The sequence below is a fragment of the Hipposideros armiger genome, unplaced genomic scaffold (assembly GCF_001890085.2).
Source record: "Hipposideros armiger isolate ML-2016 unplaced genomic scaffold, ASM189008v1 scaffold_335, whole genome shotgun sequence".
Taxonomy (NCBI): Eukaryota; Metazoa; Chordata; class Mammalia; order Chiroptera; family Hipposideridae; genus Hipposideros; species Hipposideros armiger.
Window position 1 is genome coordinate 697598 of NW_017731685.1, and position 26417 is coordinate 724014.

General features: G+C 41.4%; 1 protein-coding gene across 3 annotated transcripts in view; it reads right to left on the reverse strand.

Moving 5' to 3' along the window:
* Positions 1-26023, reverse strand: part of ENTREP1 (endosomal transmembrane epsin interactor 1) — a 58560-nt gene extending 32537 nt beyond the window's left edge. The window contains exons 1-2 of one of the 3 annotated variants that reach the window (XM_019661112.1): positions 25133-26023; positions 14630-14686 (exon numbers count right to left, since the gene is read on the reverse strand). In XM_019661112.1, the coding sequence (XP_019516657.1) occupies positions 14630-14686; positions 25133-25948 (873 nt within the window). In that variant the 5' untranslated portion in view covers positions 25949-26023. The remainder of the gene's footprint in view (positions 1-14629; positions 14687-25132) is intronic. The other 2 variants (XM_019661114.1, XM_019661113.1) reach the window with 2 other exon arrangements.
* Between the last annotated feature and the right edge of the window lie 394 nt (positions 26024-26417).

Below are 26417 nucleotides of genomic sequence, written 5' to 3' on the forward strand. Positions count from 1 at the left end.
TTGACACTTAACATTTAAAATTTTAATTCAATTTGGGGAAGCAAAGATGTAGAATCATGAGCAAAGTAATCTGAACACAACACAATGAACTGGAAATAAAAACAAACTGAAGACAAGACATCAAAACTGAAACCTTTCGGAAGTAGTTTAACAAAATGAATGTTCTCATTGACCACCCAGCACCACGACAAACAACAAAACATCATAAATGACAGCCACTCACAAAGCCCAGACTCTTGCTGCTTTGAACCCGTTCTGGGAGCTCACACAGGCACTAGCTTGGTTTTCCTGTGTGCCTTTAATCCTTAGACCCCAAGAGAACCTATTCCCAGGCTTCACTCCTGTGACACCCTTTAAACTTCTTCCAGAAACTTGGCAGATATATTGCTAACATCCAGACTGGTTTTCCTTGCCAACAAGCCAAACATAGGCCCATTGCTGTGAACAGAACCAGCTGTCTCCCTTTCCTCTCAAAGATGTTTAAGTCATGTTAGATTTACTCATGTTACGGCTGTACGAAGATTTTCTTTTTATGAAGTGCTTAAAATATAACAACATTAATTTCTAATTCCTTTTTCAACAGGAATGGAAGGCTTCTTCCTCTCCCCACCCAAATAAGACACAATTTTTCATCAGTGTGGGAACAATTGCAAGATGAGTAACCGAGAGTTGATAATTCCTAATGAAAAAGTACAAATCTCAGGGGTGCTTTCCTTGCTTGTGAAAAAGGAATTCTGCCCTACCGGTGGTCCTCTGTCCCATTCTGTTGCAGAACCCCAGTCTCCCAGGGCTCCCTTTCAGCACATGCCCCTCATTTCTCAGGAAAGTGACTTTTCTCATGACCCAAGCGATCGGGCATAACAAACAAAGAGGGTGCCCTCAGCATATGTCTGGCTCTGTAACTCCCCAATCAAACTTAGATGGCTGTGCATGCCTAAATTAATATATTCTCATCAGGAATGCGGCTATGACCGGGAGGAAAACATCTTAAGTAGAATCTTAAAAGAAATAATCAGAATGAGGCTCTCAAAAGAAATAATCAGAGGGTGACATGACACTCTTGGGATAGATTGGCTATTCAAACAAGGTGAAAGAGTCTGGAATGTGGTCTGCTATGCCTCTTGGGAATAAGGTGGCAGAAGTCAATTTAGATTTGAAGATAAGAAAGGCAGCTGAAAGTTAATTCTAAACAAAATTGCAAATCTATGAATCTTGAGACATCACTTTCCTTACTCCATTATTTTCTCCTTTTCTTTATACTTCTTTAATTTGTGTTCTTTTCTTGCTTCTGGCCTCTTCTCCACTGCTGTTAGCTTCTCAAGGTTCAGTAAGTTAGACAGTCAGATCTTCTGACTCCCCAGCAATGACGATCACAGCCTTTGAGAAGAGTCAAGTCTCCAAAAATGGCCATGATCAAGTCCTTCTCTCTGTAATCACAGGCTGTTCCTCACATCAAGAGGTGAAGTCTAATACATAAAATGGAATATTATCCAGCCTTGAAAAGGAAGTACGGACACATACTACAATAGAAATGAACCTTGAAAACATTATGCTAATTGAAACAAGCCAGATACAAAAAGACGAATATTATATGATTATACTTATAGGAGGTCAAATTCATAGAGCCAGAAAGTAGAACGGTGATTAATGGGGGGCAAGGGGGAGTTACTGTTGAATGGGAACAGAGTTTTTGTTTGGGGTAATTAAAAAGTTCTGGAAGTGGAATTGTGCATGTTGACACCTTCTGAGATGTGTTTTCCCAGCCCTGTCTCTCACCAGACAACCAGAGGCTGGCATGTCCACTAACCCCCAATATGGTAACGTCTCAGATTGGTTACTAGGTGTCAGTATCCTACTTTGGGTACTTTAAAGACCAGACCTGGAAAAAGCAATGGGGAGAGTCGCTTTCCTATGGAGGCACAGCCGTCTAGACGAGCTGCAGGGCTGGATGAGGTCATCAGAAATCCATTAAGTCTGTGCTTGTTAAATTGATCACTCTTCACTGGTATAAGAAAAGCCAGTCTGGAGTTGCTAAATGTTATGTTAATTCTGCTATTTGCTTAGAGTTGAATAAAAATAACACTGTTGAGGGATAAAAAGTATAACTATTGCACTGTGGTGTACACCTAAAACTAATTTAAAAATAAGTAAAAATTAAAAATTTAAAAAAAATTTTTAATTAAAAAATAAAAACACTGTGTGGACAAAAAAAAGTTCTGGAAATGGATAGTGCTAATAGTTGCACAGTGTAAATATAATTAATGCCATCGAACGGTACATTTTTAAAATGGTAATGTTAAAAAAGTAAACAGCTAGATGATCTCTGAGATTAGGTATTTTTTTTGTCAACAAGAAAAAGAAAAGAGTCATTTAGGAACTCCAGGAAAAACATAAATCTAGATGTCAGAGTCATGGCCCAAAGCTGAAGCAAATTACAATGTGACATAATACTGAGCAAATGATAGAGAACAAGAAAAAATAACAGATTTGACTTGGATATTTGAAACTGTCCTCCTTCGAGTGACATGTGGGTTACATTTCCTTCTCTCTAGATCTGATCACTCTTCCTGGTGCTACAGTAAATAACCTAGCTGATCTCTAGAACACGCAAGACTCAGAGTTCCCATGAGTCAACAGGAAACCACTTTGCTCTCTTCCCCAATGTTGTTCAAGCCCACTTTGTAGGGCTAGTTCTTCCTAACCCCTTAGATGAAATTCGGGGCTGGACCCATGACGTCTCTAGTCAATATCAGATACAAAAAATCCCCCAGTCACTTCAAGTCACAAAAAGTCTCATTTCAGTAATTAAAATGTCCACACCTGTGTCCTAGTCAAAACTTGGAACTTGATTTAAATTTCAGCTTCTCTACTCATCAGGCTGATGACTGTAGGGAGCAAGCAAGCCTGCAGTGGGAAAGATATGGGAGGGATGCAATCCTCCTGATTTCCCTACTTTCTGTGGCTACTTCTCCCCAGCCTGCTGGCCACGGCTCTGTCATTTAGGAGAGGAGAGAGGGAAGGGGAGGCCAGGGCATGATGGCAACCAAGGTAATGGGCAGTGAGAGTTCACTTGACTGTTCACGTCGGCGTCGGCAAGTGTTTACAGAGGACTCCACTGGCTCCTCTGAGGCACCTATTATTGAGCCTGTGTTCCCTTGATTGGGCATCCAGCAGTGCAGGCTGTGATCTCCTCACTCCTCCAAGGGGCTCTCCGGGGCAGGATCTAAACTCAGCCCAGGTCTGCAGAGCCCATCGAGTCAGTTGGCAGTATGCATGCTGGGCTTAGCCTGTGAAAGTACACTTGCTTCCCAACTGCTGTCTTTAACTCTGAGGTCACAAGGTACTCCGACCAGCCCTTTAAATTCCCCCAGGCATGTGCCTGACACCAGTCCAGTCAACCATCAACAGACCCATATCAGGTTCTCCAAGTGCTTATCTTTAAAGCACCTCTCCCCTCCCCATGGGGAGGCAGAACTCAAAATGCCACAGCAATTCAGTAACTTTCTGGAAAACATGTGCTGCTTTAATCCCTAATCTTTTTATAGGCTGAGGAATGGAGATCAGCTAAGGGTTGTGAAACTGGTTTTCACCCTGAAGCTTTGTAAGTCCTGCTTACCTAGTCTTACACACACTGAAACATGGGGGCCGTGGGCCTATGCTGGACTGCAGCCTCAGGTGAACCTGGAAATAAAGGGTCCAATTCTAACATCCTAGTACAATCGCGTTCACGTAAATGCTATTACTGGTTTTCACGATTTTATAAGCAATTTATAGACAAAAAGTTGAATGGTATATAATATGGTTTAAGAGCAAAATGTAAATATTAAAACATTGATAATACTAAGGCAATGGTGTTAATATAAAAAATTGGAAGGTGGGAGGGCAAAGAAGGAGAGCTGAGTGCCAACTTCTTCACCTTCTAACAGAGAGAGTCAAAAGGTACCATCCAAAGTTGATGGACTCGTAAATAGACGTTTATAATATTATTTCAAATTATAAATCCATCGATAGGGGAAATAAAAATAATTTCAAAAAAAATAGGAGAGGAAGGTAGGTGGGGAAGCATGAATGTTCCAAACCCCACACTTTGTCACGATGGAGACAACCACCAGGAGCTCTAAAACTAGGAATTAGTTTAAAACGGTTAATTTGGAGAGTGCAATCAGGTGTGGATGCTGGAAGAAATGCACAAAGTTCTAATTATTATTATTAATACAAGTAAGAAGGCCCAATGAGCTCCTCTTTTTTAAATAAAAAGATATTTTTCCTCTTAAAAGGCATTTAGTAAATTATAAAGTCACAATGTTACAGTGATATGTTTGATATATGTATGTAGTGTGTATATTTATATGCCATATAGGTTTGAGATATATGTACATTGTATGTGTCTCTATAGCACATATATTTTATAGACACAGACATAAAATACATGGGTAACAGTCTCAGAGAGGTGATTTATTTATTATGCCCCGAATTTTACAACTAATTAGGGGACCCCAACTCAAATCTATACTCTTCCCTCCATCAACATGCAGAATACCTGCCTAGTACACAAGGTTCATTTGTTAAGTTATTCTTTTTCTCGTCATTACAGAGCTCCACAAGAAAACCTTTTGGTATCTCGTTGAGAAATTACAGCCACTAAAACGCAATTCTACCACCATCCCAGCCGGCCCTGACGCCCTCACCCACCCCCAGCCTCTTCCACAAAGCTTTCCACCCAAGTCAAGCACTCACCAGGAGTCAAACTTGAGCTCCCACTGGATTTCTTGTTCTTCAGCTGAGTTACCATAAATGGCCAAATGCTTAAAATGAATCTCTTTATTTTTGAAGTAGTTTTTTAAAAAATTGTTATAAAAGTAACATCTATGGAGGAAAAAAATCACGGGCCCACAGCAGTCAGAGTTCTTGATTATGTTGTAAACAACAGAAACCAAGTCGGGCTATTTAAGCAGAAAAGGAATTTCTTGCAAGCCTATCAGATAGCTCACAGAATCCACAGGGACCAGGGTCAGAAACCCAGGATAGAGCCAAGGTCAGCTGGGTGCTGGAACCTCTACCAAGGTCATGCCACCGGAAAACTACGTCCCTGGTTGCCAGCCCTTGGACACTGGTTGCCTTTTTACCTGATGAAGTCTAAGCAGCCTGGCTATTTTGCATCAATGGCTCCAGCTTCAGGGTCCTGGGCAGGAACTTGGGTGGGTGACAGTCATAGGTTCCCTGGCTGCTGGTATTCAGAAGTGTAATAATGTGGCCTCAGAAACTTCCATAGCTGGATGTGGAGCCCCGCCTCTCACCAAAGACTCACACAAAGGCAGATAAACCAACCCCAAAAGGAGAGCGTGGATACTGCAGGTACCGGTGGCCAAACACAAGCAAAACAAGAAACTAAACAGCCTCCTCTTCACACAACACAATATATGTCCTCTCCAAATATAAAGCAGGAAGGCCAAGTCTCCTTCCTACGCATTCCCACTGCACCCAACAGAAGTGCTGCTGTAAACAGTCTCCTGTATATCTTTTCAGAAACTGTCTACATAACTACAAATATCTATATATGATCTCCCAGGGTTTTAAAACACACACCTATAGACACACAAAGGTACCATACACAGTAATACCTTGGTTTGCAAGCACAATTCATTCCAGAAACAAACTACTCATATTACAAGACGTCGCTCATTTACCACGTTAAAATGTATTAGAAATGTTTGCTCGTCTTGCAGAACACTCGCAAACCACGTTACTCGCAATCCAAGGTTTTACTGTATATTATTCTGCAACTTTTCCCATGACAATTTCTCCATTCAAAATGGCATTGCCTCCTGTCCCAAATTCATGGTTCATGCAGTTTCCTCATAGTCATATTCAGAACTTGATCACTATAGTATGTTGGGCCCAGACGGTCTAGATGCAGGTCTGGTCAGAGGGCTCCCATTAGCAGCCCAGATACTACTAGAGTGTACGTGTAATGCACTTCAAAATATTTTAACACAGATAGTGTGATATTACGTACATATTGGTTTGTCCAAGGCACCTCTTCAGGAAAATCAAGAATTCATATTCCAGGACAGTCAGCTAGCATTTACTATTGGGTTGTCGAAAAAAATCATGACGCATGTTTGCGACAGATGGCACTAGTTCATTTTTGGAAATACTAGAGGCATTCGCATCTATGTTATTTCTGTGTCATTTGACAGCTGACAGTTCTAGCTTCATTCTAAAACAAAACTGAGCAATTTGGTTGAGTTTTGGAGATTTTACAAGTTGAAGATGGAAGACCAAACTGTGCATTTTTGCCATATTTTACTGTTTTACTTCCATAAAGGGNATTTGGTTGAGTTTTGGAGATTTTACAAGTTGAAGATGGAAGACCAAACTGTGCATTTTTGCCATATTTTACTGTTTTACTTCCATAAAGGGAAGAACGCGTATCAAGCTTGTGAAAAGCTGCATAAAGTTTATGGAGACAATGCTCTACAAGAATGTCAGTGCCAACGATTGTTCACAAAATTCCACGCTGGTGATTTTGATCTCAAAGATGCTCCTTGGTCCGGGAGGCCCACCAAGGTTGATGATGACAACATAAAGGCTTTGATCAAGTCAAACCCACGTTACATGACACAAGAGATTGCAGAAACATTGAACATCCATCATTCAAGCATTCACAACCACCTGAAGAAGCTGGGATACATAAGCAAGCTTGATATTTGGGTTCCGCATGAACTCAAATAAGTTCATTTGACGGCGCATATAAACATCTGCAATATGCTCATTAAACGTGAAGAAAACGATCCTTTTTTGAAGCAACTGATAACTGGTGATGAGAAGTGGATTGTTTACAACAATGTGGTGCACAAACGGTCTTGGTCCCGACATGATGATTCGCCTCAAACCACATCGAAAGCAGACATTCATCAGAGGAAGGTTATGCTCTCAGTGTGGTGGGATTTTAAAGGTGTCATGTTTTTCGAGCTCCTACCAAGAAACCAAACAATCAATTCGAATGTGTACTGTTGACAATTGGACAGTTTGAATGAATCCATCATCTAGAAATGTCCAGAGCTTGTTAATTGTAAAGGAGTTGTGTTCCATTGTGACAATGCGAGACCACACACAAGTTTGATCACCCATCAAAAATTATTGGAGCTTAGATGGGATGTGTTGCCACACCCACCATACTCGCCTGACCTTGCGCCATCAGACTTCCACTTGTTTAGCTCTCTTCAAAACTCCTTGCATGGTATAACCTTCAATTCAGATGAGGCTATAAATCACCACATTGTTCAGTTTTTCGCAAATAAAGACAGGTCCTTCTATGAATGAGGAATTATGAAGCTCACTGAAAGATGGCAAAATGTTATTGAACAAAACGGGCACTATATCATTGATTGATCTTTGTTCTTTATAAAAATAAATGACCTTTGGGGCTGGCCAAGTGGTGCGTTGGTTAAGAGTTGGCTTGGGACGCCAGATGGCCCCGGTTCAGATCCCACATATGAGGGCCAGTGACATTGCCCTCTACAGCTAAGATGCTGAACAACAGCTCAACCTGGAGCTGGGCTGCCGGGAGTCGCTGCAACGGCTTCAGCTGCAGCCCCTGCTGCAGTGGGTTGCCATGGGCTACCGTGTGTAACCAGCAGCCAGCGTGAGCAACCAGCATGAGCGGCCAGCAGCCACTGTGAGTGGCCGTCCAGAAGCCGGCGACTGATCTGCCTCACCCGGGAAGAGCGCAATGATGGTGCCAACTTGGGCCCGTGAAGCAACGTCCTCCACAACTAGACTGAAGAACAAAAGGACAGCAACTTGTCTGTTCCCCTTCCCCCAATTCCCCAGCGCTGTTCCCATCCCCCAATTTCCCAATAAAAATCTTAAAAAATAAATAAATGACCTTCGAAAAACATAAACAAAATACATCATGACTTTTCCGACAACCCAACAGAAAAGTCATACTCCAGGAACTGCTTCCTTTATTTCTGTCTCCCAACAATATCCAAGCAACTTTGCTAAATTGGCATAATGATTATAGAAATGAGTTGTCCAATTGATGAGATTATTAGTTTGTTTAATCAGTGTAATGGATTTTTAAAATGGGTTCTCCATGAAATCCGTGGTGAGAACGAAAGTCAACATAACTTCCTGTCCCTGTGTTAATCAATTCTGGGACTATCACTTTTCTGACCCTATAGGAAACAATACTGAGAACAATCAAAGATAACTTAGGTATTTGCTCCAGGAAATAGTTGTTCCTCAAAGGTAAGGCTGTGAACCAACTAAAATAGTTTATTACAAAGAACAGCTTACTCCTCAAATCTTGCTTCCAGGCCCTCCCTTCCAACTGCCCACCAATCCAAAGCTATTATCTCATAGATTCTGCCCAAACCAAATCAATTCCCTATCTTGCAAAACTCACCCTAAAATCACCCAACGGGGGCCCTCTTTGACTCACCCCTTCTGAGAACTACTGGTAAGGAGGTGTTATATTTTACAGAAACAGGTCCAATAAACTTAGCTTTGCTTGATCGACAGGATTTCAGGTTAGCAGCAGCAGTCTTCAAGACAAGTGGATGCAACAAGAAGTAGAGGTAAAAAATTGTTCATACTATGTTCTGTAAGCTTGATAAAAATCCCAGCTTTCTACCTTTTAAGCTTGCATATCAAAATGCATGAATAATTTATCTGTTGGCTAGTAAATATTTGCATGTTTAGCAGAGCTTGGTCTGAGGCTCACCTTTATTGTAACAATCGACTTGGCAGGAAGATTGCTTCAAAGCTTTGGAAATTACCTGTTGCTACCAAACTGAACCTACTAATGAGAGTATACCCTATAGGTTTAGATAAGTTTGCAAAGCAAGGTACTGCCTAGGCTTTGATTCTGCCCCGAGATGAACCACACGAGTACTTCCTATTTCGTGGGATGCCAAGTTCTTACCCAATGCACACAGTTCCTGGGAGCAGGTAATCAAAGGAGAGAAATGAAAGTTCTCTTGCCAATGGACTAAACCCACTGCAGGCACAGATAAGCCGAAACCCAGTCCAGGGTGACTTCACAATGCCTAAGTGTATATTTTGCTGCCATCGGTTAGTTAACAGCATACCAAAAGGACAGACCAGATCTCTTAGAGCTTTTCTCAGTGGATGATAAAAATAATAATAATAAAGCATAATGTGCTTGCCTAGCCTAGAACTCATTTTGCAGTTTCAATGTGCATTCCTGTCTTCTGTTCCTCACTACAATCCTGAAGGATGGATGCATTCACATCGTACATATGAGACAACGTGGTAATTTCCTTGGCCATTTGCTGATTGCAAATGACAGGACAGGACAAAGAATCAAAACTGGACCTTCTGTTGCCTTGTTCATTTCTGCCTCTGGCTCTCGGTCAAGGATAAAATTCCTGAAACTTTTTCCACTTCAGAACTTGAAAAATAATTGGACAGTCACAAATAAGAAAATAACTTATTTAAATGACATTACACACACACTACTGTTAGCCACAGAAAAGTACCTACCAGTTTGTTAATGGAGGAGGTGATAGAATGGTAGAATGAAACAATCACTGGACTGGGCACCAAAGCCCCTAGGTTCTTTCTAATAATAGTTCATCTGTTTGTGAACTGGATATGCCAGTTAACTCCTGAGCCCCTGGTCCCTTATCTATAAAATAGAAATGATACCTGCCAAATAAATCACATGAGAAAGGTATATAAAAGAACCTGGTAAACTCTTAATCATTATATACAAGCAAGACAGTATTATTCATAATTCTGAAGAGTGAGAACAGTCATCGATTGTTATGCCTTTAAAAACCAAGAGTGAAATCATCATAGGGCCTTACAACAGCCTGTTAAAAATGCCCATCTAAAGTTAAATCGCCATCCAGGTACCTAAACAGTGTCTGGAAACCTATAATATGAGAGCTAGAAGGACTCTTAAAAGATGGTTCTGATCTAAGCTCCTCATTTTACAGAAATAGAAATCAAGGGATTTCACCAAAGTCACCCAGTAATTAGTGGTAACATGTCAGCATTAAAATGCAGGTTTCTTTAACTCTCAAAGCAGAGCTCATTCCAAATTATTGACAATCATGACATACACTTGAAAGAACAATACTGTACAAAGCCAGAACTTCAGAATCCATTTTATAAACGCACAGATTTGTAAACTGCATGTGGGTATCCTGACCCCTCCCATTCTTCATATCATCAGCAATGAAAGGACCACCATCTATCTTGCAGCATAACCCACCTGTAAGTACTTCTGACTAACTGGTGAGGCTAATTCCTCAGTCTCTTTTGATAAAGTATCTAGGTATTCCATGGCTGCCCCTTCAAGGCATGACAAGATAGAAAAAACCTGAATTCCCAGATGGCTTCATGGAGCAGACCATCTTGCTAGCCTAACCTACTTGAACTGTTAGATGGCGGGGAGCAGGGGGAACGTATGTATATTTTATTTAAGGCATTTTTCAGTTTCTTTGGGTAATGAGGCTGTGCTCTAAATACTATAGTCTTGAAGTTAGAAGAGAAAATGATGGATAATTTTTTTAAATAGCCAATTCATTTGCCTCTTCTAGTCTCAGGCTAGGGTGCAAATCAACAGCTGAGAATAAACCACAGGTGTGACCTAAGAACATCACCAGGGAGGAACCTTCATTCTTGGTGCTAAAGAATAAAGCTGTCCTTGTATCGGCTTTAAGGTCATATTCATCCCATCTGTTCCAAACTCACAAGGAAAAAAAAAAAAGCTCAAATTACTACTTCATAAGAAACCAAAATTATAGGCAGAATGCCTGGCTTTCATCGTGGCAATTCTTACCAAATGAACTACCAAAGAAAAACATCCTATTAAGACAATTTCATTTTCTAACTGAGGTGCTTAAACAAGACAATCTTTGGGGTCATTTCTAGCACTGAGTCTGTGATTTCTAAAGATTTATAAAACATTTTATTAGAATAAAAAAGGAATGATATCTAGATAAAATAAGAACATTCTTTAAAAATGGAAAATGTTTGCTCTTGATGGAAAATAAACAACCTATAATACTGTGCATACACACACACACACACACACACACGCACACGCCTGCACATGCACACACACCCTTAATCCCCATCATAGCCAAAAGTAGCTATAAATACTTACAAACTATTTCCCAACATTACTATTTGTGTTCTGGACACAAGAGTATTTTATCAGTATAAGGAAAGGGACCCAGTGAATGAGAGCTTCCAACTTTGAGTTTTCATGAAAACTTGAGTTAGAAGGAACTAGGTCAAACTGCCCTTCTTTGTTCAAACCAGTATAAAACCTGACGTAATCACCGAAATAATCACAAAAGAGGGAGCACAAATGTAAATGGTTCTCAAAAGGAAGTATTCAACTGTTCGAGATGGCTGTGCATCCAACAACTCAAAATGAGGACAGCTTGCCTCTCAAAGGTCCCTGGAAAGACTAACCAGCCCCCTTGCAATCTCTATCACCAAAATACTCCCTAATCACCCTGACGTTTAAAGGGGAAGAATACAAAGTTCCAGAGAACAAAAGCAAGTGAGAGAAATTTAAGACAAAAGAGAGAAACTTTGAGAACTCAACTAGGACCTAAATTTCTTATTGACTGCCAAATTAACTCCATCGTCAATAATAGCTGGGTATTGAGCGCAATGGCCCTGGGGACGTAGGGTGAAGAAGATAGACGAGACCCCGGTTCTCACAGAACTGACTATCTACCGGGGGAGACAGACAACTAGTAACCGAACAGCACACAGGCTAACTACAGGCTGCGAAGCCAATATCCAGTGCTGGGACATGGTGAGTGGCAGTGACAAGGGGCCTCTGTTTATCAGGGTGGTCGGGGAAGGTCTCTCTCAGGAAGTAACTGCTGAGCTGACCCGGAAGAGAAGGAGCCGGCCAACAAACAGCTAGAGGAGGAAGGTCCTGGGTTCACGTAAGACAGCCTGGCTGTGTACGAGTCGAATGATCTGTGGGCAGAGTGTGGGACGCGAAGGGGAGAAGGGCTGGAACTCTGAGCAGCCAAGCCTGGGTCTTCGAGAAACAGACCCACAAGGCCCTACTGGCTTCTCTCATGGAGCACAGCCTTCACACCAAAAATCATCCATGGGTGCATTTCCTAAGCTCAGGAAGGGGGTGGGGTGGGCAAAACAACAACAAAAAATAAGGTATCCACTAAGGGTGGGGAGGCCAGNTAGATCCACCCCTTGGTGTCTTGAGATTATTCCCTCTGTTCAGAAAAGAAAACTAGACTCAAAAATGTAAAGTGGTTTGCACAGTTATACAGCCTTTAGGGAATGAGATAGAACTCAAATTAGGAGTGTCTAACTGGCCTGTCCAGTTTCTTTCATTATATCACAAGATTTTTTTCGTTTTTTAACATAACAAAAGCATTTGGCACAGGTTATAATGCTATGCTATTAAGATTTACGTGGACTGAGGATTTTTCATTCATGATATTGACTAAGGCTGAGATGATCTATTGACATATTCAGAAAGTTTTCCCTTTTACAATTCTCATCAGTTAACTTATCTTCTTTATAAATTGATGTTAATTAACATTTGAAAACAATCTCTACATGACCTTCTAAATACATAATGCATAATAGTCAAAATATGAAGCTCAGACGCCTAACAGGCTTATAAATGATGATAATACAGAAATATAACATAATGCTCCTTAGCAATTTCCAGTGATAGCCTCATACATGGAAACATATTTACTGATATACACTTAATTAATTTAATATTAATCAGAAAAAGCAGAGCATAGCATAGGATGTACAAACTGGTTAAAACTTTGTGACCAAGTACAGATACTTACCAACAAAGATTAGAACTAAATTTAAAGGAATGTAATAAAGGTACATTTTTATTAAGATCATTTTCATTTAAAGTTGCTTGAGCTCACAAAATAAATTTATAAGGCACCTTTCCAAAAGAAAACAATGTTAAAGAAATTAAGGTCTTAAAAGATGGGCTTTCTTAATATTTATCCACAGTACATACTTAGAGTCTCTTTACCATTTGGAATTTTTAAAGTGCAAATAGCATTAGAGAATTTCTGATTTTCATTTAATTTGAATACCTGAAGTTTATATTATTGAGCATTTCAATATTGACCCAATAGAAAAAGATGACTCCTATAACCAATTTTTTTTATTAGTTTCAGGTGTACAAAACAATGTAATTGTTAGACTTTTCACCCCCGCTAATTTGAAAAAATATATGCACCCCTGTTTATTGCAGCTCTATTCCTACAACCAAATATTAATATAAACATTGAACACCATCCAAAATTCTTCTTAAGAAGGCTGTAAACCTAGAAAGTTGTTGCAAAACAAACCTCAGACACTCATACCATGTGCCATAAAACTCACCCAAAGCCCCATTTTCTCCTGTCCTGCTAATATAATAACATACTGCATCAACAGTTTACCCCTTCCAGAAATATTAGTGTAGTTTCACTAAACGCAATAATTGATAGACTGGTAAAATGTTGCCTAAATTATCTTGTGGGCCTAAAAACGCTTTAGTTATTCAAGGCCATCAACACAGTATTAGGATCCATTTTTCTGACTGTATGCTACAATATGCTGCTTCTCCTTGTATTTTAAGAATTTTACTAATTTTGTATTTATAGTACCCATCATCTAGCAAACAGTGGTCTGCTTAAGATAAATTGCTAAGTATATACACAAAATGACAAGAAAATTATTTAACCCTATTTCAAAATGAATGAAGTGGGAAAAAAAGTTAAATATAGAAAAAAACTTAAGTATACTTCAAATCAAATTTCCTACAGCCTCTATCTACTTCATTCTTGCAAGTTGGCAACTCCATTGGTTATTGTCTATTTTGTATAGTAGTCCTTGAATCAAAAGAACAAAGCAAATAAAAACAAAGGATGGACATTGGGAGTGTATTAAATGCCACTGAATTATACACTTTAAAACAGTTAATTTTATATTATGTGAATTTACCTCAACAATGAAATAATAAAGTCACCACATATGTCTAGATTATCATAAAAAGAACATTTGTGTGATAAAGTGAGAATATAGAAAATATAAGCAATGAAATTCTGAGGTTGACCAACCAAAGCGTTATAACAATTAAAAATTATATAGTCAAGATTAATAACTGAGGTTTGCTTCAAAAGAATATGGAGGAAAAAAGAATATGGAGGGTCGGGGGAATGGGTGAGGGTCTAGCTGAATAAGATTGGCCATTAATGGACACACAATTATTGAAGCTGGGTGATCAGTATAGGGAGTTCATTATATTATTCCCTCCACTTGTGTACATGCTTTAAAATATCCACAGGAAACTGTTGTCGTTTTTTTCTTAATTATATCTTTACAATAGGTCTAATCCTAGAACTAGAAACATATATTTAGCATTGGGTATATAAGAAACTTATAGTGAATCAGAGAAGTGGCAAAATTATCCTCTTACTTTACTGGTACGAAAACATCTGACTTCTAATATTGTCCCTTGTTAACCTCTTTTTTTAATGAACAAGGAAGCTTTAGCATGTCTTCGATGGTTTATTTCAACAGGCTTCATAAAGAGCACATTTTACAAAGAGTAACAATTTATAAGAACAGTACATACCAGGAGTATCATAGGCCGTTTCCAAGTGGTTAATCCTATGATTCCAGACAGTATCACCTACAAGGATAAACAGTATCATAAATCTAGAAAAGGGACGGATTCTAATAAACTAAGCCCCAGTCTCTAAAGTATATATGTTTTTAAAATACTTACATTTCAAAGACTTCTAACTCAAATACTTAATTAATATTCCTGCTGATTACATGAGCCCTGGAAGACTACTTTGGACTATCATTCAAGATCAAGGCTCCAAGACTTTTTTATTGACTGTATGTTTTTTCTTAAGGTCAATTAAGAACACAAACAGAAATTAACCTATCCTTCTGGTTATTGAAGAAATCAGTATTTCTGATCCAGGCTCCCTGCCCCCAGTAGCACCTAACCTCTTGCTAGAGTCTAATCCACCTCCTAAAATGCAAGTCTTGTTGCAACCCACCCTTTATAAGGTGGGTACCCATCTTCATGGAACAAGAAAATGCCTCAAAATAGTAAACAAGGCCTTCAGGATCTTCCCCTGCCTACTTCTTAAGCCTGGTTTCTATGAACCCCTGCCCCTCCTACCACACCCCTTCCTTCCAGGCACACCTATCCTTCCTTAGACTGGCCAGACTCTAGAAATTCCAAGGCTTTGTGCTTCTCTTTACTGCAGTGCTCTCTCCTTCCAACTCCCCTCTGAGCTGCCTGAGAACTCCTATGCATCCTGCAAGGCCCCAGCTAACAGTCACCTCCTCTGAGAAGGCCTCACTGATCCCACCACCCCTACACTCCTGGAAAACCTCTACATATAATTTTTTTCAAAAAAAAAAAATCTGTTTTGCCCACTAACCGTTAATTCCTGTCTTGTCTCTCTGAATCCCCAGCCTCTAGCACAGTACCTGTCACATGACTGGCAACTAATAAATGTTCCTGAGTATTTATTGCACAAAAGGGGAGGGAATACAGTGAGAATATCTCCTGTTGCAATATGACACTTCAATAAAAAACAAGCTAGGGCCGGCTGAGTGGCTCAGTTGGTTAAGAGCACAAGCTCTGAGCAACAGGGTCGCCAGTTCGATTCCCCCATGGGCCAGTGAGTTGCACCCGAGCTGAGCTGCCCTGAGCTGCCTACAGGCAGCCGGATGGCTTAGTAGTTAGAGCGTGCGCTCTTAGCAACAGGGTTTCCTGTTCGATTCCCACATGGGATGGTGGGCTATACCCACCTGCAACTAAGATTGAACATAGCACCTTGAGGTGAGCTGCCACAAGCTGCCAAAGGGCAGCCGGATGGCAACTGGACTTGAAGTTGAGCTAGCTGCGCACTCCACAACTAAGATTGAAGGACAACAACTTGGCTGTTCTCCTTCCCCAATTCCCCAACACTGTTCCCCTCCCCCAAACCCCCAATTAAAAATAAAATCTAAAAAAGTGAATAAAAATAATAAATAAACAAACAACAAGCTAAAACCCTCAGTAAAGAGGAACCAGCAATTTGCAAAAACGTAAACTGAAAACCATCAGCCCTTTGAATAGCACATTTCACTAAGCAGCTGGAGAATCATCATCACACTCATTATTCAGCCAAGGGACATTCTGATGCCATCTGAGCACATTTACCTTTGTATAATAAAGTGCCTCTGCAGCATGCAGTCAGGAGGATTTTCTTTCAAGTGCACTTTTTACCAGAATCACTCAAATGCACCATTTCACAATTACTGTTTATTGACTACAAATCAGTAAGGATTTGGCAGTGTTGCTTCAAATTCAAAGCACACAGGCCTGCTTGCTAGAGTCTCCACGCTCCATTTACTGACTGAGAGTAAATCATTCCACTACATCAAACCAGCAGAGGTCAAGTCTACCCACTTCTATCACGTATGGATAGATAAGCAACAGTTTATTTGTATCCCATCTATGTTCAAACCTACTATCAGCTGTGCCCACCAGGCACTACATCCTTGCAATCATCTTCAATTCAACAGGATATTTCCTCATGCTAAAGGATTTCTGCCTGGAGACATTCAGGGCAAGTGCAGCTCGTCTAGAGGGTGCAGGCTGTATCTACTTCACAAATTGGGACTGGTATCCATGAGACCTTGGAGTCCAGGTTCCCCACTTGGCTTCTAAATAACCATATGATCTTAGCCAAGTCATTTCACTCTTCTGGGCCTCACTCTTGTTTCCTTAGAAATATGGAAGTGAAGGAAATCATATCTGGGTCTCTTCTAACTCAAAAGATTTATCCTGCTGTGATGACAGCAATTCCTCAGAAACTCTGTGATCCGGTGCGGTCTCCACCCTGCCGACAGTGTTCAGGCACGCATGCTTGCACGTGTGTGTGCATGTGTATGTGTGTGTGCGTAAGTCCCTGTGTGCACACATGCATGTGTGTGTGTGTGTGTGTGTGTGTGTGTGGCCACATGTGTTCCCGCCTGCCCACCCTGCTGTTTACTGGGCTTTGTTGAGAAAATGCAACTGTTTTTGTGAAAACATAACTGAAAATTGGACTGCCTCTGAGGGAAACACAAACTGCCCGTTTCACTCAAATATACGTATAATTTGAATGATCAGTTAGTGTTTGGTATTTACCCACCAGTCTCCATTAATACAGAACCCTGTGGTTCAGCTTTTTGGAACACATTTTTTCCACCAAAATAATATCGTTAAAGTGAGATGTCCATCCCAGCTCACAAAAGCCCATAAACACTGTGATATGCCCAAGCTATACTTCCCACATCTCACATTTCCCACCAGCCATGTCATTCCCACCTTCCTCCATGTTAACAATTGAGCATGTTTACATCTTTTACACAGGTACACATTTTTCTCTAAATACTTATCACTAAACATACACGTGTGTGTGTATATAATTATAAAAAATGGATCATAAAATATACTTTTCCTCTTCTTCTTTTTCTCTCTCAATAAATACTTCATGGAAATCTCTTCACAGAATAGCTATCACTCATTTCCATTTAATGGCTACATAATATTCCTTTGTATGGCTGTACCTAACATATCAATCATTTCCATATTCATGGATATTCACTCTATTTCCAGTTTTTTGCCCTCACAAACAATGCTGCAGTAAACATCCATGAACATATACTCTTAAAAACCATGCTTTTTCTTTCTGTTGGATAAAGTCCCATAGTTGCTAAGTCGAAAGGGATTGATTTATTAATTAACTAATTCATTTATAAATCATGACAGATACACCTCTCATTTCAAATGAAGGGTTTCTGGGACAAAAGAACTAAGGTATCTTTATTTCTTGTTTTTGGAGGGGGGAGTTTACGTATATGAGTAACAAACTAAATTTAAAACATAATTTTAAAAATATGTACAAAATGTATTTGACAAACAAGAAATATCAATAATCTAAAAATACATGAGACAAAAATATTTAGACCTCAGTAGAGAGAAATATAAAGCTTATTGAGCAATATTTAATAAAGACCCACCCCCCTAAATGAAGGCATACGTCACATTCATGGATTGGAAGACAAAATATTTAAAGGTGCCATTTCCGTTTGAACTGTTTTATAGGCTTAGCACACACCCATGTTAAATCCCAACAGGATTTTTGTAACCCCCCCCTTCTTCATAGGGATGCTTTATGGAGCTGCATGCATTCCAGCTGAGGGTGGGGGTTGTAGTTACAGCCACCTCAGTCCTGATCCCTGCAACAAAGGCACACATGGCCTTCTACTCAGTTTCTCCTACTCTTCAAGCCCAGTGAAGCCTGAAGATCCTTGGGGAGCCCTGTGAGTGGAGAGGGGAAACAGAGGCGGTAGGACTGGATGGTTAGAAGCCTCTGGAATGCTGCTGGAGGGGATGAATCTTTTAAGAGCTCAAGACTTAGGGAACGGATGCTCACATCTCATCTGGGGTGAGGGGTGGAATTCATGAGTGGAGAGAGGGTTTGAGGAAGGGAGAAAAGAAGATGGCAGACTGGAAATTGGGACAGCCACTACGGAAAACACGATGGAGAGCCCTCCAAAAACTAAAACTAGAACTACCATACAACCTAGCAATTCCACTTCTGGGTATTTACCTGAAGAAAATAAAAACACTAATTTGAAAAGATACATGCATCCGTATGTTCATTGCAGTGTTATTTACAATAGCAAAGATAATGGAAGCAAACCTAGGAGTCCATCAATCGATAAATGGGTAAAGAAAATGTGGTCCATGCACACACACACACAAACACACACCACACACACAATGGTATATAAAAAGGATGAAATCTTGCATTTGTGACAACGTGGATGGACCTACAGAGTGTTATGTTAAGTGAAATAAGTCAGACAGAGAAAAGCAAATACCACATGGTTTCAATTATATGTGGAATCTAAAAACAAAAATGAAAACAAATGAACAAAAGAAACAAAACAAAAACAGACTCATAGAGACCAAAGGGATGGTTACCAGCATGGAGGGGGTGGAGAGATGGGTGAAAAAGTGAAGGGGAATATAGTCAATATATTGTGATAAGTTTCCATGGTGACAGATGATTACTAGAATTAGTGGGGTAAACACATTGCAAGGTACAAAAATGTCAAATCACTATATTGTATACCTGAAACTAATATAACTAACATGATATTGTATATCAACTATACTGAAATAAAAATAAAAAAGACTGGAAAAAAACACATTCAAAGTGTTTCCAGTAGCATTATGGGTGATTTAAATTCTCTTTGCCCTTTTCTTTCTGAATTTCCCAATGTTTCTAAAATAAACAAGTTTCACTTTTATTTAAAAAAAAAACAAAATAGGAGGCAGAATATGCTTTGCCTCTGTCACTCTTGGTGGCAGCAGTAATTGGAGCTCCATCAGAAGGAAGTCAAGAAGGTCTTTGAACAATGGCCCTTCATGGCACCCATTACACAATAATTCTATTAATTGTTTAATTGTGTTTTACGCTCACTGGCAATCTCATAGGGTTTGAATCTGGGAATATTCACTCAAATACCACTAAAGGCTCCTCAAGGCACTCAGTTAGTTATGCCAAGAATCGATGAATAAATGAATGGATGATAAATAAATGAGTGAATGAAGGTCAAAAATAGGAGATGAACTTGCTCAAAGATGACTTTGGAAACCTAAATACATTTTTCAATCTTGTGCTTCTTAAAAGAATAGATCAACAGCAAAAAGCAACTCCATCAGCATTCTTTCCACCCAGTGCAAGATGCAACTTGCTCTGAATGAACAGGCAAGAACTTATTTTCTCTATATTATTATCTCTATATTATTATAATGAGATTTATTACAATTTTGGTTTTACTCACTTGCAACCCATTCCTTGCAGCTTTTAGGAAGAGGCAGAGGCCTTTCTTTTTTCTGATAGTGGAAAGAATTCTGAGACACTCCTGGCAGGAAGCATTGTTCCCCACCACGTATGGTTTATGTGTCTTAATTTGTTCAGCTTAAAGATCAAATCATGATCAAAAGCACATAATATTACTCTCCTGTTTTTCTTTGTTAATCCAGTAACATGCCTGAGCAAAAATGTTCTGGATTATTTGACAAAATTTGCTGTATCTAACCAGAGATTTAAAAAAAGAGCCATGTTGTAAATGTCCCATGTTTATCTTGTAAATAAGCACACAATCATCAAACTCTCAATAACCTATCTTGCCCTATAGCTTTTACACTGGCAATTAAATAAAAACAGTGTGTGTGTGTACATATGATTCTTCCCTATTTGTCCAGCATGACTCATAAAAAAACCTGAGGAAGTGGGCAACTGAATATTTCTAACATATACATGATGATTACCAGAATGTCCCACAAAAAAAAATGGCCTGTTCACCTTACTTTAATAAAATATTGCCTGGATATTTAAAAAATATTGATAGAGGTTCTACTATGTGCCAGGCCTAGTGCCACGGCACAACAGCGAAGCACTCTCCTAAATGTTCTCTAATTACACCCTCACAAAATTAATTTTGAGACAAGAATCATCCCGCCCATTTTCCAGATGAGTAACTGAGGCTGGGAGGCTCAATCACTTGCTCAAGATTTTATCATTGTAATTTTGCTGTCATTTAAAACAAAGGACCAAAGAAAATCAATAAAATTCATCACAAAAATTATATTCAAAATGCTTCTTAAATATTAAAGAAGTTTTTGATAGCTATGGTAAAAAAAATGTATTGACTGTTGTTTAACTAGTAGAGACTTCAGAATTTTTGCATTAGTTCCTCCTTTGGACCATTCATTCCTTTTTACATTTTTTCATTGCAATTAAAAAAAAAAAAAAAGATCTACCTTAAGGTTCACCAATGTCTGTTTCTTTACAAGGAACTGGAATCTTACCAAAGAATCACAGACTCAAGGGATGGGTGACCATGAGTGCCAGTCAGTGACTTCAAGCAGAGAGACATGAATGTATGCGGACAATAAAAGAGATGTGGGCTCCCAGAGGAGGGCCAAGAACAATAACCAATTCCTCACCATGTGCCTGAAATATCTCCCAAGGATCATATATGTCATCAGAGTCAGGAATTTTGTTTTTTGAAGGAGACGCAAACCAATGCAACTCTCTCTACTCTTTCATTAAATCTAACACAGTGTGGTAGGCTGGGTCCCCCGTAATCCCAGGGGAATCTAGTATTAACAATATGTTCCCCCAAATCAGGAGCCAGGACATCATAGCCTGGACATGGACGTCGAGATCTTCTCTCTGCCATCCATCTGGAGTCAAACCTGATCTCTTAGCTCCATGAACTTTGGTAATACTAACAGATTGAGTCATTAACCAAGGATACCAGGAAGAAAACAAAACAAAGCGCTCAAAAACAATGAGTACATTAAAAACACACCCTTCAACTTGCTGGAAGTATAAAAAATGAGTCTTTATAGGACTTTTTATTTCTTAAATATATATTCAGGTAGATAAAATGTACTTTCAAGGTTCAGACAAGTGAAGGAAGCTTCTAAATTTCAGGCTGAAGGTGAGAACACTTAAAGAGATGTATATGAAAAAATACACTTGAACTATATACCGTGTTGGACGAAATAGTCCTTTCCAATTAACATATTTGTCCCTTGATTTAATTTTGTATCAAATATCCAAGCAGAATTTTTACTGACGCCAAAAGATTTGCTCATTTAGTTTATAGCAGATTAAGGCACATAATGGTCATTCAAAGCTTGAAATATGAGGATATCGTTCTACTGTGTTCCTACGCGGGTTTGAGGTAACCTTAGACTTAAGTTGGCACTGTTACCTAGTTTCATATGCCAATAAAACCTGAGTGATAAATAAAACGTGGTATATCCATACAGTAGGATCTCATTTGGCAATAAACAGGAATGAAGTACTGATACAGGCCACAAACACGGATGAACCTTGAAAACATTATGCTAAGTGAAAGAAACCACTCAGAAAGGACCACATATCGTATGATTCCATTTATATGAAATCTCCAGAACAAATCCATAGAGGCAGAAAATAGATTGATCAGTGATTGCCTAGGGATAAGAGGGTGAGGGGGAAACGCGAAGTGATTGCTAATCGCTACAGGGTTTCTTTTAGGGGTGATAAAAATATTCTAAAATCGATTGTGATGATGGTTGCACAACTCTGTGAATTTACCCACAACCATTGAATTGCACACTTTAAATGGTTGAATTCTATGGAATGTGAATTCTATCTCAGTACAGCTGTGATGTTTTTCAAAAAATTAGGCAGTTGTCAAGTCTTCATTTTTAAGGTTTTTTTCATAAAAACCTTAGTTAAGCTCTCTTTAAATTAGTTACAAGGTGCTAGTGAGTCCCTTTCTTTTAACTATTAAGCCCCTTTCTTTTAGAAATACATACAAAAATATTTAATGGCTGAAATTATGATATCCAGGATCTGCCCTAAAATAATCCAGTGGGCGTTAAGAACGGGGAGTGAATGTGGGTATAAAGTGGCCATGTGTTGGCAGCTACTGAAGCTGGGTGACGGGGAAAATGGAGGTTCATTATATTCTTCTTTTTACATTTGTTGTGATTTTAAATTTTCATAATAAAAGATTAGAAGTGGAGAGGGATTCTTAAGACTTCCTGGTCACTTTTATGCTGTCTCTCTATTGTTTATATTTCCTTTTTAAAAACATACACATATTAAAATATTTACACATGAAATGATATCATGTCTGAGATTTGCTTCAAACTAATATGGGAAGTTAATCTGACAAATGGCCTAGGGAGCATGATAGAGCTGACTCCTCCCCTGTCTGGAATACCCATCGTCCTAGAGTTATCAGAACACACACAGCCAGCGGCAGAGCCAGGAAGAGGTACAGATGAAACAATAGCTGGAGCTGGGTGAGGATATATGCATGTTTTAATAAATTTAAATGTTTCCATAATGCAGAGTTTTTAAAAAAATTACCAACATCTCTCACACATACATAAATTCAGGTATTCTGCTGGTGAAACTTTTTCCCTGAAACACCTAGAACGTCACAGTACCTCATGTCATCCTCAGATCCTATTTAGTTGTTCTGGAGATGCAGTCAGTGTCTGCTGGTTCTGTCATCACTTTGCAAATTCTAAGGTCAACCTCAGAGACAGGCCACAAAAAAACAAGACTAATGAACAGTTGCAAGTTTGCATACAGAGCTGGGGGGTGGGGCAGGCTGTAAAATGTCTCTATAGAAGAGAACTTAGTTCCAAATCATTGATTCTTTCCCTGCTCTGGCTTGCTGGGTCCTGGAGACAAGGACACACTCAGTTGGGGGCGGGGGGAGCAGCCACCATCTTCTTCTGGCTGATGGTTTTTTGGGGTTTTTTTGGTTTAATACTTCATCAACTCCAACTGTAGCTTGATTGACATCTAAGTCCATTTACGTCTGAAATAATTCACAACAGTACACTGATTTGGGGTTTTCATTTTAGAAGGGAAAAAATAGTTTTCAATAATCCTAAATAGCTACCTTTGAGAAGACAAGAGGTTATGATTTTACAAAGAGCAACTCCATAAAAATGTATGCAAGATTCACTTCTGGCCCATAGTATTTACCATTTGGCTGAATTTAGTCTGACAAATGGACTAGGGAGCATAATGGGTCTAATCCCGGCCCAGTCAGAAATACCCTTCCTCCTGGAGTTTTAAAGAACACTCAGGGAGGTCAACAGGAGACCCCAAGGGCAGGGACAAGGCGTGAGATTTCTTTTACATGATTCACAGACTGTGAACTTGAGGTACCAAACCATGGGTTGTACCACAGTAAGATCATCTAGCATCAAAGTATTCCCAAAGGAGAGCAAATTGCCATCAGTTTAAGTATAAAATATCAGGCCACACTTGAGGTACTTGATGTTCTTTTCAAACAATCACTTTGGGTTCAATTAGTTCTCCCTATAGTCTTAAAATTTTGGTCTTGAATCTGGGTATGTGTGGCCCTGCAAAAGGACAGTTTTTATGACATATATTCATTACAGATCTTAGTCAAAACTATAGGCACTTTTAGATTTTGTTAGTTCATAAAGAGGTCATTTACTTTAAACTACTCATCTTCCACAATCTTTCCAAAAAGACCTGTTTCCACGTCTCTCAACCCTAGACAAACTTCAAGAGGCTGGATGCCTGACAAGCTGTGAAACTGTTATGAGGCTGGCAAGAGCAGCCACCCAGTGTCCACAGGCGCTGGGGGCCGGAGCCTTTCTTGGAGGCCAGGCACCTTTGCTGCAGATCAGCTTTTCCTATTGGAAGAGGCAGGGCCAGGTCCCTGAGCCAGACAGACGCCTCCAGCTAGCGGTTCCCACTCCTTTGGCTTTGGAGAGATCTTGCATAATGATGGTTCCAGTTATGGAGAATTAAATTCTGTACAGCAGCCTGTGTGGCTTCAGGAACTAAGTGAGGGCTTAGTCCTCCCCCCCCCCCCCTTTATTGCCCAGGTACAAGCAGGAGTTTACACACACCCTGTCATCACCTCCTGAACTCAGCCCCAAATAGAGCGGAGCCATCCTACACCAGATACCCTTCACATTTACAGTGTGTTGTAAGGTGGAACAAACTACGTGACATCCTCTGTCAAGCTGTCACTTCACCCATCCTACAAATACACCTAATATGTGTCAGCACTGTCGATACATCAGTGAACAAAACATCAAAATCCCTGTCCTCCCCTCGCGGACATTGCCACATTGCCAGGGAAGTAAAGACTCAGCGGCTCAAAGAAGTGGAATCATTTCCCTCCCGCTTTCCTGCCACCCAGCCCCATTCCTCCAATCTCCCAAAGAGCTAGGGGTCTGTCTTATTCTATTAGCCTGACAAAGACAACAAAATCCTTTAGCCTGAGAGGAACAGACACTGCCCAGGTGCAACCCAATTCACCCCTGAACTTCACTTTCTTTAAGCCTTTTTTTTTCCCCAAAAAAAACTTCAACTGGCCTGAGAGGCTGTTCTCCACCTGCAGCCCTGGGGGGCCCAATCGTGGCACAGGGGAGGGGCCCAGCCAGAGCCCCCCCGGCTCCTTGGGTGGGCCCTGCGAAGGCAAGCGGAACGCGCGAGGCACTCACCGAGGAGCCAGCCCAGAACGGGCACGAGTTCTTCACCTGCGGGGAGCTGCTCAGCGACAGCGCCCCGAAGCTGAGGGCCACCATGCAGCAGCCCAGGATCAGCTGCAGCAGCCCGAGCGATAGCAGCGGGCGAGCCGGCAGCAGCGCAGAGCCTGGGGCCGCAGCGGCGGCGGCGGCGGCGGCCCGGCGGGAAGAGAGCCCGGGCGGCGGGGCTAGCACGGCGGCGGCCGTGGCCGAGCAGCGAGGCCGCACCGGGGGCTGCAGCGCGGCCCGGGGCCAGCGGGGCCGCAGCGGAGGCAGCGGCGGCTCCTGGGCGGCAGCGGCCGCGGCGCCCGGGCCCCCGGCCTGCGGGCCGCCCGAGAGACCCGCCACCGGGCAGCAGGATCCCGGGAGCACCACGGGCAGGGACATGGACGGGCGGGGAAGGGAGCGGCCAGTGGCGGCAGGGAGGGGACGCGGAGCGCAGCCACGGGCGCCGCGCACTGGGCACCGCGGGCGGGCTCGGAGGCCAAGGGGGAGGGAAGGAAATGCGCACGGCCCAACCACTTGCTGCTGTTGCCGCCGCCGCCGCTGCCCCGGCTCCTGCAGGCCGCACCCACCTGCCACCCGGCGGGTCCGCCTCCGGCCTGCCCCGAGCGCACCCTCACTCTCACCCACACGCTCCCACGCGCGCCCTGCGCGCGCGCCGACGGGCCGCTGCAGCCTTTGGGTCACAGCCGAACCCGCACCCGCTTCCTGGCGTCCAGGAGAGGTGCCCAGCCCCAATTTTTTAAATAGGTCCCTCGAGCTAGGAGGGACCCCGCGGTCAGCGCACATGGGAGCTGGCGGCTGACAACCTAAGCATCTGTCTTCCACCCGCCGAGCTGGGGCTGGGCAGCGGCGCAGGAGAAGCGCGGTGGTCCCTCGCCCCCTTCTGGTCCAGCCAAGAGAGGGACACTGGCAACCTCTAATACCAAGGGCGCCGGGCTTTAAACTCCCCCGCCCGGGGGAGGTGGGATGATAGGAGGAGGGGTTTTGGGTGACTTGGTGGGAAACGTCTAAGCCGCAGGGCTTCAGGGAAGGACCAAGCAGAGCGAAGTCACCGTGCGCGCGGGCTGACATTGCGCTGTGCCCCTGCCTCCTGGAAGTGGGAGAGGAGGTGGCCGGGGTGCTTTCCCGGCATCAGGGTAGGAGTGAGTGTGAACAAGAGATTACCTTCGAAGTATCCGGAATCAGAAAGGAAGAAGGGGCGGGGGGCGGCAGCGCGTGGCTAAGGTTACATTCTGTGTCCACCTCACCTTGACTC